This window comes from Trachypithecus francoisi, unplaced genomic scaffold (genome assembly GCF_009764315.1).
Source record: "Trachypithecus francoisi isolate TF-2019V2 unplaced genomic scaffold, Tfra_2.0 Lachesis_group17, whole genome shotgun sequence".
Lineage (NCBI taxonomy): Eukaryota > Metazoa > Chordata > Mammalia > Primates > Cercopithecidae > Trachypithecus > Trachypithecus francoisi.
In genome coordinates this window covers 63,859,861-63,874,304 of record NW_022681462.1, presented here as the reverse complement: position 1 = coordinate 63,874,304, position 14,444 = coordinate 63,859,861, and the positions used below count along the sequence as shown (strand labels likewise).

Below are 14,444 nucleotides of genomic sequence, written 5' to 3'. Positions count from 1 at the left end.
AGGCGGAGCTTGCAGTGAGCTGAGATCCGCCACGGCACTCCAGCCTGGGCGACAGAGCGAGACTCCGTCTCAAAAAAAAAAAAAAAAAAACAATTTAAATATATGAGTCAAAACTGAGCTCAAATACATTTATTGAATCATTTTATTATAGTATATTAAAAAAACCACCTAATCAGCAATAAGCAATGATAAAAAATAAATTATGGCATACCCATACAATGAAACAGCATACAAACATAAAATATATTTTGTGGAATTAAATACTGTTATGAAAAGGTGTCAAACGAAAAAGACTTCATCATGAAACAAATATGAGAGAAATGTAATTTTCCTTCAGGTCACTAGTAGGCCAGAAACAGAGACTTTTAGGGGGAGTTTGAAAGTAATGAAGCCAAAGAGAAGTATGTTTTTAAAAGGAAAATAAGAATGTTCTTTCTTTTTATTAAACTGTAGCCTCTGTCAAGTTAGGTGGGTAATAGGAACAGTATAATAAGAGTTGCTTGATAATATGAACAGTATAATTTTTTGCTAGAAGAAATTTCTCCAGCCTATTATACATCTGAAAGAATATACATGCTTAGCAATGACTATCTCAAGGAACTATGGACAGATTGTACAGCCCTACCACTTACTCATATTCTCTAATTTATCGATAAACATTATGTAATTTCTGAAAACTGATGAAAAAATGTACTTTTTAATGTACAGCTGAAGACAAAAGACATTATCAGGCTGGGCGCAGTGGCTCACACCTAATGCCAGCACTTTGGGAGGCCTAGGCAGGCTGATCACCTAAGATTAGGAGTTTGAGACCAGCCTGGCCAACATGGTAAAATCCCATCTCTACTAAAAATACAAAAATTAGCCGGGTGTGGTGGTGGGTGCTTGTAATCCCAGCTACTTGGGAGGCTGAGGCAGAAGAATCACTTGAACCCGGTAGGCAAAGGAAGTTGCAGTGAGCCCAGACCGCATCACTGCACTCTAGCCTGGGCGACAGAGCGAGACTCTGCCTCAAAAAAAAAAAGAAAAGAAAAAAGAAAAAAAAGCAGATAAATATTGTGGGTTCTATTAAGTACTTAACAGAGTAGTTGTTTTCAAGCCCAAAACACTCAATACTACTAAAATTCCAGCAATGAAGGCAAGACAGTTGAGATGAGAATGAAATGTAACCAAATTTGGGATAAGTTTCCAAATTACATCTGCTGTTCCCTAAGTCACTAATGAGAAAGCCAAAGCAGTAACCAAGAAGACACTGGATCTGGGGGCTATATTTCTGCAAAGAAAGAGAACATCTGAAAAAGTAAGAATATGTGGGAAAGTTACTTAAAAAAATTTTTTAACAGTAAAGTATGTATAGTACAGGCTCAACATACCCCACTAAGAACTTAGGGAAAGAGGTGAAGACACTGAAGATATAAACCCTAACACTTCAGAAGACTGTAATTATATAATTATTTTAATGAAAGAAACACTCTAACATTATTAGAAAAATCAAGGTATTACATGAATGACTGTATAGGAAACCTCTTTTAAACAACATGTTGCTTATTAAGTATTAGGTGCTCTGCCATCTTGTTCCTAATTGCAAAGCACTTTTTGTTTTGTTTCTGTAACTCATATATTCAGCGCTAAGCATTCTGTTTTGAAAGTGGAAAATGCAGCCTTTGCTAATCCAATGCACTGTCCCAATCAACATCTTCATGTGCCTCTTTATCAACAGCTTGCCTACTCTGGTAGGGACCAGAAGTATTTGGTAGGAAAACAAAGGTTTGGAGTTAAAAAAAAAAAAAAAAAGATGAGAGGAGAGAGAGAGAGAGGAGAGAGAGGAGAGAGAGAGAGAGAGAGAGAGAGAGAGAGAGAGAGAGAGAGAGAGAGAGAGACTAGTATATATACTATTAATGCACATTTTATGAAAATTAATAGGGAAGTGAAAAATAATATTCAAAAAGTGAAAACTGAAGCAGGGTACAGTGACATGTGCCTATGATCCCAGCTACTCAAGAGGCTGAGACAGGATGATTGCTTAAGTCCAGAGTTCAAGACCAGCCTGGATAACATACTGAAACCCCTGTTTCTTTAATAAAATAAAATAAAATCTAATTTATAAATGAAAATTGCAGGTGCATTTCAGGGTGGGATCAGGAGTTAATATTGTTTTAATTTTTCCCGATATTGGCATATTGTCTTTTTAATACACAAGAAAAAGGCTGCTTTGTCTTTTTGAGTTTTGACCACTATAAATGTTATACCAACGAATATTTTTTACCAAGCTTTAGAAAATTGTATGCAGAGCCGGGCGCAGTGGCTCACACCTGTAATCCCAGCACTTTGAGAGGCCGAGGCAGGCGGATCCGAGGCTGAGGTCAGGAGTTTGAGTCCAGCCTGACCAACATGGAGAAACACTGTCTCTACTAACAATAGAAAATTAGCCGGGCATGGTGGCGCATCCTGTAATCCCAGCTACTCAGGAGGCTGAGGCAGAAGAATTGCTTGAACCCAGGAGGCAGAGGTTGCAGTGAGCCCAGACTGTGCCATTGCACTCCTGCCTGGGCAACAAGAGCGAAACTCCGTCTCAAAAAAAAAAAGAAAATTGTATACAGATTTGACCATTTTGAGTCCTCAGTTCAATGACATTTTTGTGTGTGACCACTAAACATTAAGGAGGAAAGACACTCTCTTCAATTATTAAATTAAAACCACACTTGTACTCACCTGCAAAATGGCACGTGCTGACTTTACACTATTGAAGCACGGAATCACATAATCTACATATGTTTCCTGATCAGGATGTACTCCCAATTCTTGCATTCCTTTCAGGACTTCAATTATACCTAACACATAAAATGTAGAAGCACAGAGATGAAGAACTTAGAACAAAGTAACAAAAGATCAGTAAGTTCAGTTCAATTATTTTTTGAATCATAATGTAAGAAAATTACTCAGCAATTCGTTTGTCTAAAAGCAGAAAAGCAACAGAACTCTGAGATATAATGATAAAAAAATTAACTCCTTTCTTCATCCCCCTCTGTGAAACAGTGAATTTCAAGCAAGTATCCCTGAAATTATAAGCATAAAGAAATATTAAAAAATTAACCAGTGTGTCCAATGTTTCCGGCACCCCAACAGTCATTATAATACAACATTGCTATTATAGAGCAATGATGGACTTGTACAAAAAAAACTTGGCCAGAGTAAATGCTGCAAAGAGAACTGAGTGGTTTCAAAACATGTCTTCAATTAAGTACTTAAGTAAAAAGTTCCCTAATTGTTACTAACTTCTGATTTCATATTTTACAATGTAAGAATGAAAAACAGCAAACAATTTATTCTAATGAATTATTGTCTAACTATTTAAAACTAACTTAAAAATCTAATAAGTTGTTCTCTCCATTTCCCACTCACAAAAATCTCTTTTAATAACTTCTTACAAATTAAGTCATTTCATGTTTTCAGAGCTACAGTGAGTTTCAAATAGATGCGGTTAATTCTAGACAACTGTCAAGATTACTCAAGTATCACCTAATTTGACAGAGGCTACAGTTTAATAAAAAGAAAGAACATTCTTATTTTTCCTTTTAAAAACTTACTTATCTTTGGGTTCATTACTTTCACATTATTAAAACTCCCCCTAAAAGTCCCTGTTTCTGGCCTACTAGACACCTAGAGAAAAATTACATTTCTATCAAATTTGTTACATGATGAACTCTAGTACAAATAATTGAGAGTAAATTCCCACTAAGTACAGAAAGACACAGGCAAGTCTAACTACATTATAAATACCTGCACATTTCTTTTAGATAAAATTTAGATTATGCAAAAAAAAAAAACCTAGCTATAATTTTTTTTTAATTTAGGTTATGAATCAGAGTATTTTAACTTTAAACAGTTCATCATATATAAAATTACCTAATACTGGCCTAAAAACAAACAAATAGACCAATGCAATAGAACAAAGAATCTAAAAATAAACCCACACACATATAATCAACTAATTTTGACATAGGCACCAATAAATGGTGTTGGAGCTACAGGCAGTGGTGTACACCTATAGTTTCAGCTATTCAGGAGGCTGTTGCAGGACTGCTTGAGCCCAGGAGTTCAAGTCCAGTCTGGGCAACATAGCAAGACCCTGTCTTTTTTTTGAGACAGAATATTGCTCAGTCACCCAAGCTGGAGTGCAGGGGTGTAACCTCCGCCTCCTGGGTTCAAGCAGTTCTCCTGCCTCAGCCTCCAGAGTAGCTGGGATTACAGGCGCACGTCACCACATCCAGCTAGTTTTTGTATTTCTAGTAGAGATGGGGTTTCACCATCTTGGTCAGGCTGGTCTGGAACTCCTGACCTCATGATCCTAGAGATGGGGTTTCACCATGTTGGTCAGGCTCGTCTTGAACTCCTGACCTTGTGATCCACCTGCCTCGGCCTCCCAAAGTGTTGGGATTACAGGCATGAGCCACCACACCCAGCCTGGACCCTTATCTTATACAATACACAAAAATCAACTCAAAATAGATTAAAGACTTAAACTTTAAACCATAAAACTCCTGGAAGAAAACACTGGTCTTGACAATGACTTTTTGGATTTGAGACCAAAACACAGACAACAAACAAAAACAGAAACAGTGAAGTGGAACCACATGTAACTAAAAAGCTTCTGCACGGTAAAGGAAACAATAAAATGAAAAGGCGACCTATGGAATGGGAGAAAATATTCGCAAACCATGTATCTGGTAAGGGGCTAATATCTAAAATACATAATAAGGAACTCAAACAATTCAATAGCAAAAAAAAAAAAAAAAAAAAAAACCCCAAATAATTCAATTAACAAATGGGCAAAGGATCTGAATACACATTTTTCCAAAGACATAAAAACGGCCAACAGTCTTATGAAAAGATGCTCAACATTACTAATCATCAGGGAAATGCAAATTTAAGCCACAATGAAATATCACCTTATACCTGTCAGAATGGCTACTATCAAAGAGTCAAAAGCGATTACACAGTGGTGAGGATATACAGAAAGGGAACCCTGGTCTACTGCTGGTGGGAGAGTATGGAGATTGCTGAAAAACTTAAAAGTAGAACTACCAACAATCCCACTTCTGAGCATATGTCCAAAGGAAATAAAATCATTATCTCGAAGAAACATTTGTTCATTCCAGCATTATTCACAGTACCCAAGATGTAGAAACATGCTGTCAACAGATAAAGAAAATGTGGCATATAGACACATATAGAATGGAAGATTATTCAGCCTTAAAAACAAAGAAAATCCTGTCATTTACAACAACATGAATGAATTTGAAGTACATGCTAAGTGAAATAAGCCAGATACAGAAAGACAAATACTATGTCATCTCACTTATATACGGAATCTTTATTTATTTTTTTGAGACAGAGTCTCACACTGTCGCCCAGGCTGGAGTGCAGTGGCCCGATCTCGGCTCACTGCAAGCTCCACCTCCCGGGTTCACGCCATTCTCCTGCCTCAGACTCCCAAGTAGCTGGGACTACAGGCGCCCACCACCATGCCCAGCTCATTTTTTGTATTTTCAGTAGAGACGGGGTTTCACCATGTTAGCTAGGATGGTCTCAATCTCCTGACCTCGTGATCCTCCCGCCTCGGCCTTCCAAAGTGCTGGGATTACAGGTGTGAGCCACTGCATACCGCCTTTTTGTTTTTTTTTGAGATGGAGTCTCCCTCTGTCACCAGGCTGGAGCACAGTGGTGCGATCTCAGCTCACTGCAACCTCCAACTCCCGGGTTCTAGCAATTCTCTGGCCTCAGCCTCCCAAGTAGCTGGGATTACAGGCGCCCGCCACCACATCTGGCTAATTTTTGTATTTTAATAGAGATGGGATTTCACCATGTTGGCCAGGATGGTGTCGATCTCCTGACCTCAGGTGATCCGCCTGCCTTGGCCTCCCAAAGTGCTGGGATTACAGGCGTGAACCACAGTGCCTGGCCTCTACAGAATCTATTTTAAAAAAAAAAAGTTGAACTGTTATGGGACTGGGGGGTGAATGAAAAGGTATGGTGGTCAATAGGTATAAATTTTCAGTTATATGGTAAGTAAGTTCTGGACACAATGTACTGAATACTTGATTTTTGCTGAGAGAGTAGATCTCAAGTGTTCTTGCCACAATATATATATATTTTTTGAGACAGAGTTTTGCTCTTATTGCCCAAGCTAGAGTGCAACGGTGCGATCTCAACTCACAGCAACCTCCACCTTCTGGGTTCAAATGATTCTTCTGCCTCAGCCTCCTGAGTAGCTGGGACTATAGGCGCATGCCACCATGCCAAGTAATTTTTGTATTTTTACTAGAAAAAGGGTTTCACCATGTTGGCCAAGCTGGTCTTAAACTCCTCACCTTGTGATCTCTGCCTGCCTCTGCCTCCCAAAGTGCTGGGACTACAGGCATGAGCCAACACACCCAGCCAATACAAAATTTTTTAAAAGATAACTAGGCTCAACCAAAAAAAAAAAAAAAGAGAGAGAGAGAAGGGCTGGGCACAGTGGCTCACAACTGTAATCCCAGCACTTTGGGAGCCCAATGCAGGCGGATCACCTGAGGTCAGGAGTTCGAGATCAGCCTGGCCAACATGGCGAAACCCCATCTCTACTAAAAATACAAAAATTAGCTGGGTGTGGTGGCACATGCCTGTAATCCCAGCTACTAGAGAGGCTGAAGCAGGAGAACTGCTTGAACCCAGGGGGCAGAGGTTGCAGTGAGCCGAGATCACACCACTGCACTCCAGCCTGGGCAACAGAGCCTATGTAATCAGCTGAGGTGATGGATATGTTAGCTTGACTGTGGTAATGGTTTCACAATGTGCACATATTTCAAAATGTAGCCAGGTGAGGTGGCTCATGCTTATAATCTCAGCACTTTGGGAAGCCAAGGCGGGAGGATTGCTTGAGCCCAGGAATTTGAGACCAGCCTAGGCAACAAAGGGAGACCCGTTTCTACCAAAAAAAATTTTTTGAACTAGCCAGGCCTGGTAATATGTGCCTGTGGTCCCACTGAGGCTGAGGTGGGAAAATCTCGAGCCTGGGAGGTCAAGGCTGACAGTGTGAGACACTGTCTCCAAAAAGTCATGTTGTTTATCAGATAGATAGATGACTGATTGATTGATAGATAGATGATTGTTGATAGAAAGATAGATATAGATTTAGCTACACAATTATTCATCATTCATACCTCAGTAAAGTTGGCTGGGAAGAATAAATAAATAACCTACTATCTTCAAATCTTAGAGGTTTAAATGTATTTTTCAAGATGTAAAAATAATGTTTTTAATTAGCCAGGCGTGGTGGCAGGCACCTATAATCCCAGCTACTAGGGAGGCTGAGGCAGGAGTATTGCTTGAACCTGGGAGGCAAACGTTACAGTGAGCCAGTATCACGCCATTACACTCCAGCCTGGGCAACAGAGTAAGACTCGGTCTCAAATAATAATAATAATAATAATAATAATAATGTTTTTAAAAATCCCTAAACAAAGCATGTGCTTACTGAAATATAAGAGAACATGCATATAGAGTTGGTCCACACTGTACAGAGAGGACTAACAATACTTGTAAGTGAAATTTAAACTATTCCTCTAATAATTCACTGGGTATTATTACTAACAACCTTAGTAACTACCACAAAAGATGGCAAATTCCATTGTACTCTTCTTTATATGAAAAGATTACTAAGCCCCTGACACGAGGACATAGCTAAGTTGCTTTTGAATTCCTAGTAACAGATTTGTGTTAATCTAATGTCCTCAGTGTTCTTTCGGACCAGTAATAATTGTTTCCAGGACAATTATTATTTACTTAAACAGCTAAGTTGCTGGTGCGATACTCTGGTGAAGTGACAAAAAAAAAGGTTTTGGAGTTTAAAGACCCAACTCTCCCCCTTGGTGCTGGTACTTAGTGGCAATGTAAATCTAAGCAAGTCGCAGCACATGTCTGAGCCATAATTTCACAGCTTACACACTAGAAATGGAAATATGCCAGGAACTGTGCTTCTAGACACTTTTACACATACTGTTTTGCTAAATCTTTCTAACTACCATCCATGGACTATGCAAGGCAATATGTGTGAAGGCACTTAATGAATAATTTTCTGACCTATAAGAGTCTATGCCAGGCCGGGCGCGGTGGCTCACGCCTGTAATCCCAACACTTTGGGAGGCCAAGGCAGGCGGATCATAAGGTGAGGAGATCGAGACCATCCTGGCTAATAAGGTGAAACCCCGTCTCTACTAAAAACACAAAAAATTAGCCAGGTGTGGTGGCAGGTGCCTGTAGTCCCAGCTACTCGGGAGGCTGAGATAGGAGAATGGCGTGAACCCGGGAGGCGGAGCTTGCAGTGAGTGAAGCTTGCGCCACTGCACTCCAGCCTGAGCGACAGAGCGAGACTCCGTCTCAAAAAAAAAAAAAAAAAAAAAAAAAGAGTCTCTGCCTATTGAATGGATGGAAGTTCTAAGAACTGAAATATTATTCATAGGCATGTAAGAAATCCTTGTGGTCTAAATTCTTAGGGCAAGATTGGGGACAACAGAACTATAACATTCTGGAAAAAAAGAATTTCAATATTACCACTTGGCTTAGATCAGTATGTCAAACTCCAAGGTTTCAAAATCAGGGTGTGGGTGTGCCTCTCTATATAAAGAAAGCTGAAATGCCTTTAGAAATCAACTCATCAACTGAAATAAGCTGGAACCAGAAAGACAATACTGTCTCACTTATATGTGGAACAAAAACAGTCAAAAACTCACAGAAGCAGAAAGTAGGACAGCAGTTGCCAGGGACTAGGGTGAGAGAGATATTGGTCAAAGGGCACGAACCTTCTGCTAATGAGATGAGTAAGTTCGAGGATCTAATGTACAGCATGGTGGCTACTGTTATTAATACTGTATTGTTTACTTGAAATTAGTAAAAGAACAGATTTTAAGTGTCTTCACCACACTCATGCACACAACAGGCACACACAAATGGTTAACTATGGGTGTTATACGTTTATGGTTTTTAATTAACTTGACTATGGTAATCAGGACAGGATGTACCTGTACATAAAATCATTACATTGTATACCCTGAATATATACAGTTTGTGTCAATTTTTTAAAGTGGGGGAAAGAAAGCCAATGAATCTTCTAACAAAAGTATTCTCCAAGATCACAAGCAGAACTTGAATAAGAAACCAAGTCTCTTAATTGCTGGCAGGTCCTGGTTATACTACAAAAAATGCTAAAGCCTACATGTTTTTCCTGGAATCAGAAGGAACTGGGATCAAGTCCTTGTTCTGCCACCAAAAAGAATGATTTTCAGTGGCTCCTTGCTGGCAATACAGGAATGATGTTAATAAAGCGGCCCACTTAACTCTCAGGGTGGTCACTAAAATTAAAGGAAAAAATATGTGCGGAATCCTAAAACTACTAAATAACTGTGTGTGAGGGGTGTTTTTGTTTTTGTTTTGTTGTTTTGTGTTTTTCGAGACAGTGTCTCACTCTGTCACCCAGGCTAGACTGCAGTGGCAGCAATCAAGGCTCAATGAAGCCCTAACCTCCTAAGCCTAGCAATCCTCCCACTCCAGCCTCCCAAACAGCTAGGACTACAGGAGTACATCACCTCGCTCGGCTAATTTTTCTATTTTTTATAGAGACAGGATTTTGCCAAGTTGCCAAGGCTGGTCTCAAAATCTTGGGCTCAAATAATCCCCCACCTCAGCCTCCCAAACTGCTGGGATTACAGGCGTAAGCCACCACACCCAGCCTAAATAAATGTTAATAGTAGCAATAATGACTTAATTTTTTTAGCTGTATCAAAATACTGTAATAATACATAATACTGAAAAGTTTCTCAGATAGATTTTCCAATGTTTGAAAACTGGCCACCAAATTGACTGCACCTACAAGATTCTTATTCTTATATGAAACCCTTCACTTCATCTTCTAAGCCTCAAACATGTTTCATTCTCTTAATTCTTCATTTTTCCAATAACATTTATCAGGAGGAGGAGCACATTTTGCTCATTTAGATTATCTATGTTGCTGGCACTTTTAACTTACATATCTTTCTAACTGAAACTAAAGCAGGCTCGAGAAAACCAGGGATCACACCTTCTGCTCAGGTAAGTTCAATCACTCCCTCAGGCAGCCTTGAGGGAGCAGACAAAGAAAGAAACTCTGTTCAGTAACCATAGTCAGATGGGAGGAGAGAAGCACTTACCAATAAGAAGGAATAAGAAGGAAAACAGTGACTGATCTATCTGAATAAATTCTAATAAAAAATACAATTCACATTTCTTTTCAAAATAAAAAGATTAAAATAATCTTATATTAACTTATAGATTCCAAACCTCTGTGAACTTAGAAAATCTAAACTAAGACTAAATAATCTAATAAAAATATTTCAATACAGCCATGAGAAAGTTTATCAATCTAGAGGAAAGTCTCCATTTAAAAAGTTTTATGAGAATTATAACAGCTCACAAATTATCAGGAATGACACACGATTTGACTGAATAACTTTCACCGACTGTGACTGTTTCACTCTACAGGATTTTACACTCTACCCAGGGCACTCACTTTATTAGGAGGCAGTTGCTTCCTCTTTGAAAAGTAAGTTCCGCCGAGAGTGGTGGCTCACGCCTATAATCCCAGCATTTTGGGAGGCCAAGGCGGGTGGATCACATTAGGAGACCAGCCTGGCCAACATGGTGAAACCACATCTCTACTAAAAACACAAAAATTAGCTGGGTGCAGTGGCGCATGCCTGCAATCCCAGCTACTCGGGAGGCTGAGGCAGGAGAATCACTTGAACCTGGGAGGCAGAGGTTGCAGTGAGCCAAGGTAGTGCCACTGCACTCCAGCCTGGGCAACAAGAGTGAAACTCTGTCTCAAAAATAAGTAAGTTCCTTCTATTCAGCCACTTTACTCAACTGACATTTGGGCTTTCTGATCAGCCCTTCTTTATGTATTTTACTCCTTTCATATTCTTATTTTTATGTTTTCTAAATATACTCAGGGATATAGATCCAAATTCATTCTAGGTTATTTCCTGAAAGTCAGACCAACTGGCTAGAGATGCATTATTCTAAGTGATAACTTTTCACTTGTGCCACAGAGATAAATGCTAGTAAGGTAAGCCATGAGGAAGTAATTATAAATATCTTTCTTGGAGGTTGGTGATGGCTAAATCTGCAGCCAGAAAAATTCAACAGAAACTTGATTATACAGGGCACATGCCCTCAGGACCTCCTGAGGCTGTGTCACAGGAAAAAAAAAAGAAAGGAAAAAAGAAAAAATACATATATACTTTTTTTAAAAAAAGAAACTTGATTATCCTATTGTTGAAAACTCTTGGTTCCACTTTATCTGATCCCCAAATATCTTTCTTTGATTTTCTGAAGAGTTTTATTTATTCCTTAGGAAACATGGCACAGCCTCCATCACTGCAGTCACTTTCTTCTTTGATTTCTACCATTTTATATACGACCTTCACTGGACAAAGAACAAGTTCACTGCACTAATAAGAACGTTACTTTCTTACCTTACACTAAAGAAACTATAAAGAATACATACAACCATTTCCCTGTTACATAAAAGCAGACCGCAGAATATATACTTTACTATCTTTCAGGACCTTCTACCAAGGAGAATATATTGTTACATATTGTTTTTAAAAATTATAAAACTGACAACCTCTCGCACTCTCAGAACACACAGAATATAAAAGCATAAGCTTTTATATTTTTTCAGACAAAATCTTTATCAATTAAAAAATTCACTATCTCTTTTAGTAACGTTCTTTGTGTAAAAACTGGCAACTAATTTTTAAACAGTAGCTAAGAATTTTTAGAAAATAAACACAGTATAAAACTTACAAAAATTGAATATGGAAGGGTTATAGTATAAAAAAGGATATTTTAAAAGAAGGACAGAAATCCTCTGTTTTAATCCTAGTCTAAAGACAGCTAGATGTGGAAGTAAGGTCAGTCACTGAATGTCTATGTGGCCCTCAGTTCCTTCATTCATGTAACGTGAGCTCTCAATACGGCCCACCTTTAAAATCTAAATTCTGAGATTCTAAGAAAAGACGGATTTGAGATAAAGCCCATTTTCTACTATTTCAACTGCTACAACCATAGAAAGAAACTACCTAGCTCTTTTACGTTTACTAAGTAGTAAAAATGTAGGTAACCAATTCAACTGTGACATGGTTGCAAAAGGAGATTAACCTGATGAACAAACATTTCAACTGGTACCAAAAGAATTTTCATACTTGTGTAAAGGTGGACAATACCAACATGCCCAAAGAGTTTGATGGAATGATGTAAACTTTGTGTGGTTCCAAAACACTGGGTGATAGGTTACCTTTTGGAGCTTTCAGACTGGAGGATATACAAAGAGTTAATCAAACTAGCATATTGTTTTCACAGAGATTTTTCTAAAAAGGATTTAGAGACTTTTATAGCCAGAAACAATTAGGGAATACTTGTTTCACTATTTCCTTTAAACCAGAAGACGGCTGTATATTTAAAATAAAATTGCAATATGAAAGTCTGCTAAAAGCACTTTTTTGTTGTTTGTGCATTTTGTTTGTCACCCAATGTCACACTAACAATTCTGCATCTCATTCCAAAGCACATTATACTTCGAGATAAAATGAAAAAGACCATTTTTTGTTTCCCCAAGGGGAAAGTACTTCTGTTAAAAGCATCTTTTTATGAAACTATTCTTTCTGAATTACCAATAATGCAAACCAAAGAATTAGATACTGTACTCTAAAATTTAATATTTGTTCAATTCTTATTCATATCCTATAGACATCCCATGTGTACTAGGGAAAAGTATGATAAATGCTTAAACGTACTTAAGAACCTGAAAGATTGAACATTTTTGTCCTTCAATCAGCAGGCTGTCAGGTCATGAGTACTCATTTTACAATAAAAGTTTTCCTGCCTTTCCTATTATTCTAACTAAGCTCAGTTAAAAAGAAATAGATTGGCCCACAAAGAATATGGCCACACTTTTTGCTCTCATGAACCTGATTGTATATACAACTTTATCTTTATTAAAGGTAGACAATCTGATTTCAAACACTATATATAAAATTAAGAACTAAAGAGTTTTTTTTAAGAACTTAAAAACAATGAACTGCTTAGAACTACATTCGTAAGTTTGAATATCAGGATCAGAGATGAAATAAGAAATGAAATTAATGAAATTCGGATGAAAGAAATCCATCATGTTTTGTTTTTTAAAATACTTACACATAATACTTCATGGTGACTTAAAACAATTCCATTTTCTGGCCGGGCGCAGTGGCTCAAGCCTGTAATCCCAGCACTTCGGGAAGCCGAGACGGGCGGATCACAAGGTTAGGAGATTGAGACCATCCTGGTTAACCTGGTGAAACCCCGCCTCTACTAAAAAAAAAAAAATACAAAAAACTAGCCGGGCGAGGTGGCGGGTGCCTGTAGTCCCAGCTACTCGGGAGGCTGAGGCAGGAGAATGGCGTGAACCCGGGGGACGGAGCTTGCAGTGAGCTGAGATCTGGCCACTGCACTCCAGCCTGGGCGACAGAGCGAGACTCCGTCTCAAAAACAAAACAAAACAAAACAAAACAATTCCATTTTCTCATAATACTCAGGAATAAGTATGCTTTTCCAAAGAATCCAATTAGATGTGCGTGCAAACTGTCATGCTGGCTCTGGGAACCATTACAAACTGGTAAAAAGCACAATCTAACCTTGAACATTTTTTTCCTTCTGATGTCCAACTAGCAATGGCCAGAAATAGTGAGTTCTGATAGGAAAACCTTCCTCCTTCACAGCCTTCATTAGGGCTTTTGCCAAATCTGAAAAAGATATCATAAAATATCACAAAGCTACCACAGCAAAACTTTCTTACGTTGGCTTTAACTTTAAGAATGTAGTACCAGTTTTTTTGGCAAGTAAAGCACAATGGAGGGTGAACTGCAGAGGAAAGGAGTGCATCTGGACTTCCTTTAACTTCTTACAGTAGTCTGTTAGCTTCTCCACAGGCTGTGGGAAAAAAGTCACCACATTAGCTGGATTGGCAAACATCCTACCATTTGAACTGCTGCAAATATTCTACCACTTCTGAGATGAGCAGTTTAAATCCCGCATCCTCTTTCTACCCAAAAATCTTGCAACACAAGAACAAGGTTGTTACAATGTTCACAACTGGTCTAATCTCATAAATATTCCTATATTTTAAAGAATCTTAGTTCACTGCCAATTATATTGTCTACAAAGTAAAAGTGGACAGAATACCGTATTCATAGTCACACAGTGTCGTAAAAAGAAACCGCCAAAGTCACTTATGCCATCTTCCTTTGATACAGGGCATGCTAGTAAAATTTGCAAAGCTACATCTTCCAATTTTTCAGTGACTAAAAGTAAAATGAGGTTCATTGCATCTG

General features: G+C 38.4%; 1 protein-coding gene across 1 annotated transcript in view; it reads right to left on the bottom strand.

Moving 5' to 3' along the window:
• The window catches only part of LRPPRC (leucine rich pentatricopeptide repeat containing), a 121,295-nt gene that overhangs the window by 84,422 nt on the left and 22,429 nt on the right, over positions 1 to 14,444 (bottom strand). Inside the window, exons 9-12 of the mRNA XM_033175848.1 lie at positions 14,296 to 14,441; positions 13,938 to 14,043; positions 13,749 to 13,856; positions 2,713 to 2,831 (exon numbers count right to left, since the gene is read on the bottom strand). Of these exons, the coding sequence (XP_033031739.1) occupies positions 2,713 to 2,831; positions 13,749 to 13,856; positions 13,938 to 14,043; positions 14,296 to 14,441 (479 nt within the window). The remainder of the gene's footprint in view (positions 1 to 2,712; positions 2,832 to 13,748; positions 13,857 to 13,937; positions 14,044 to 14,295; positions 14,442 to 14,444) is intronic.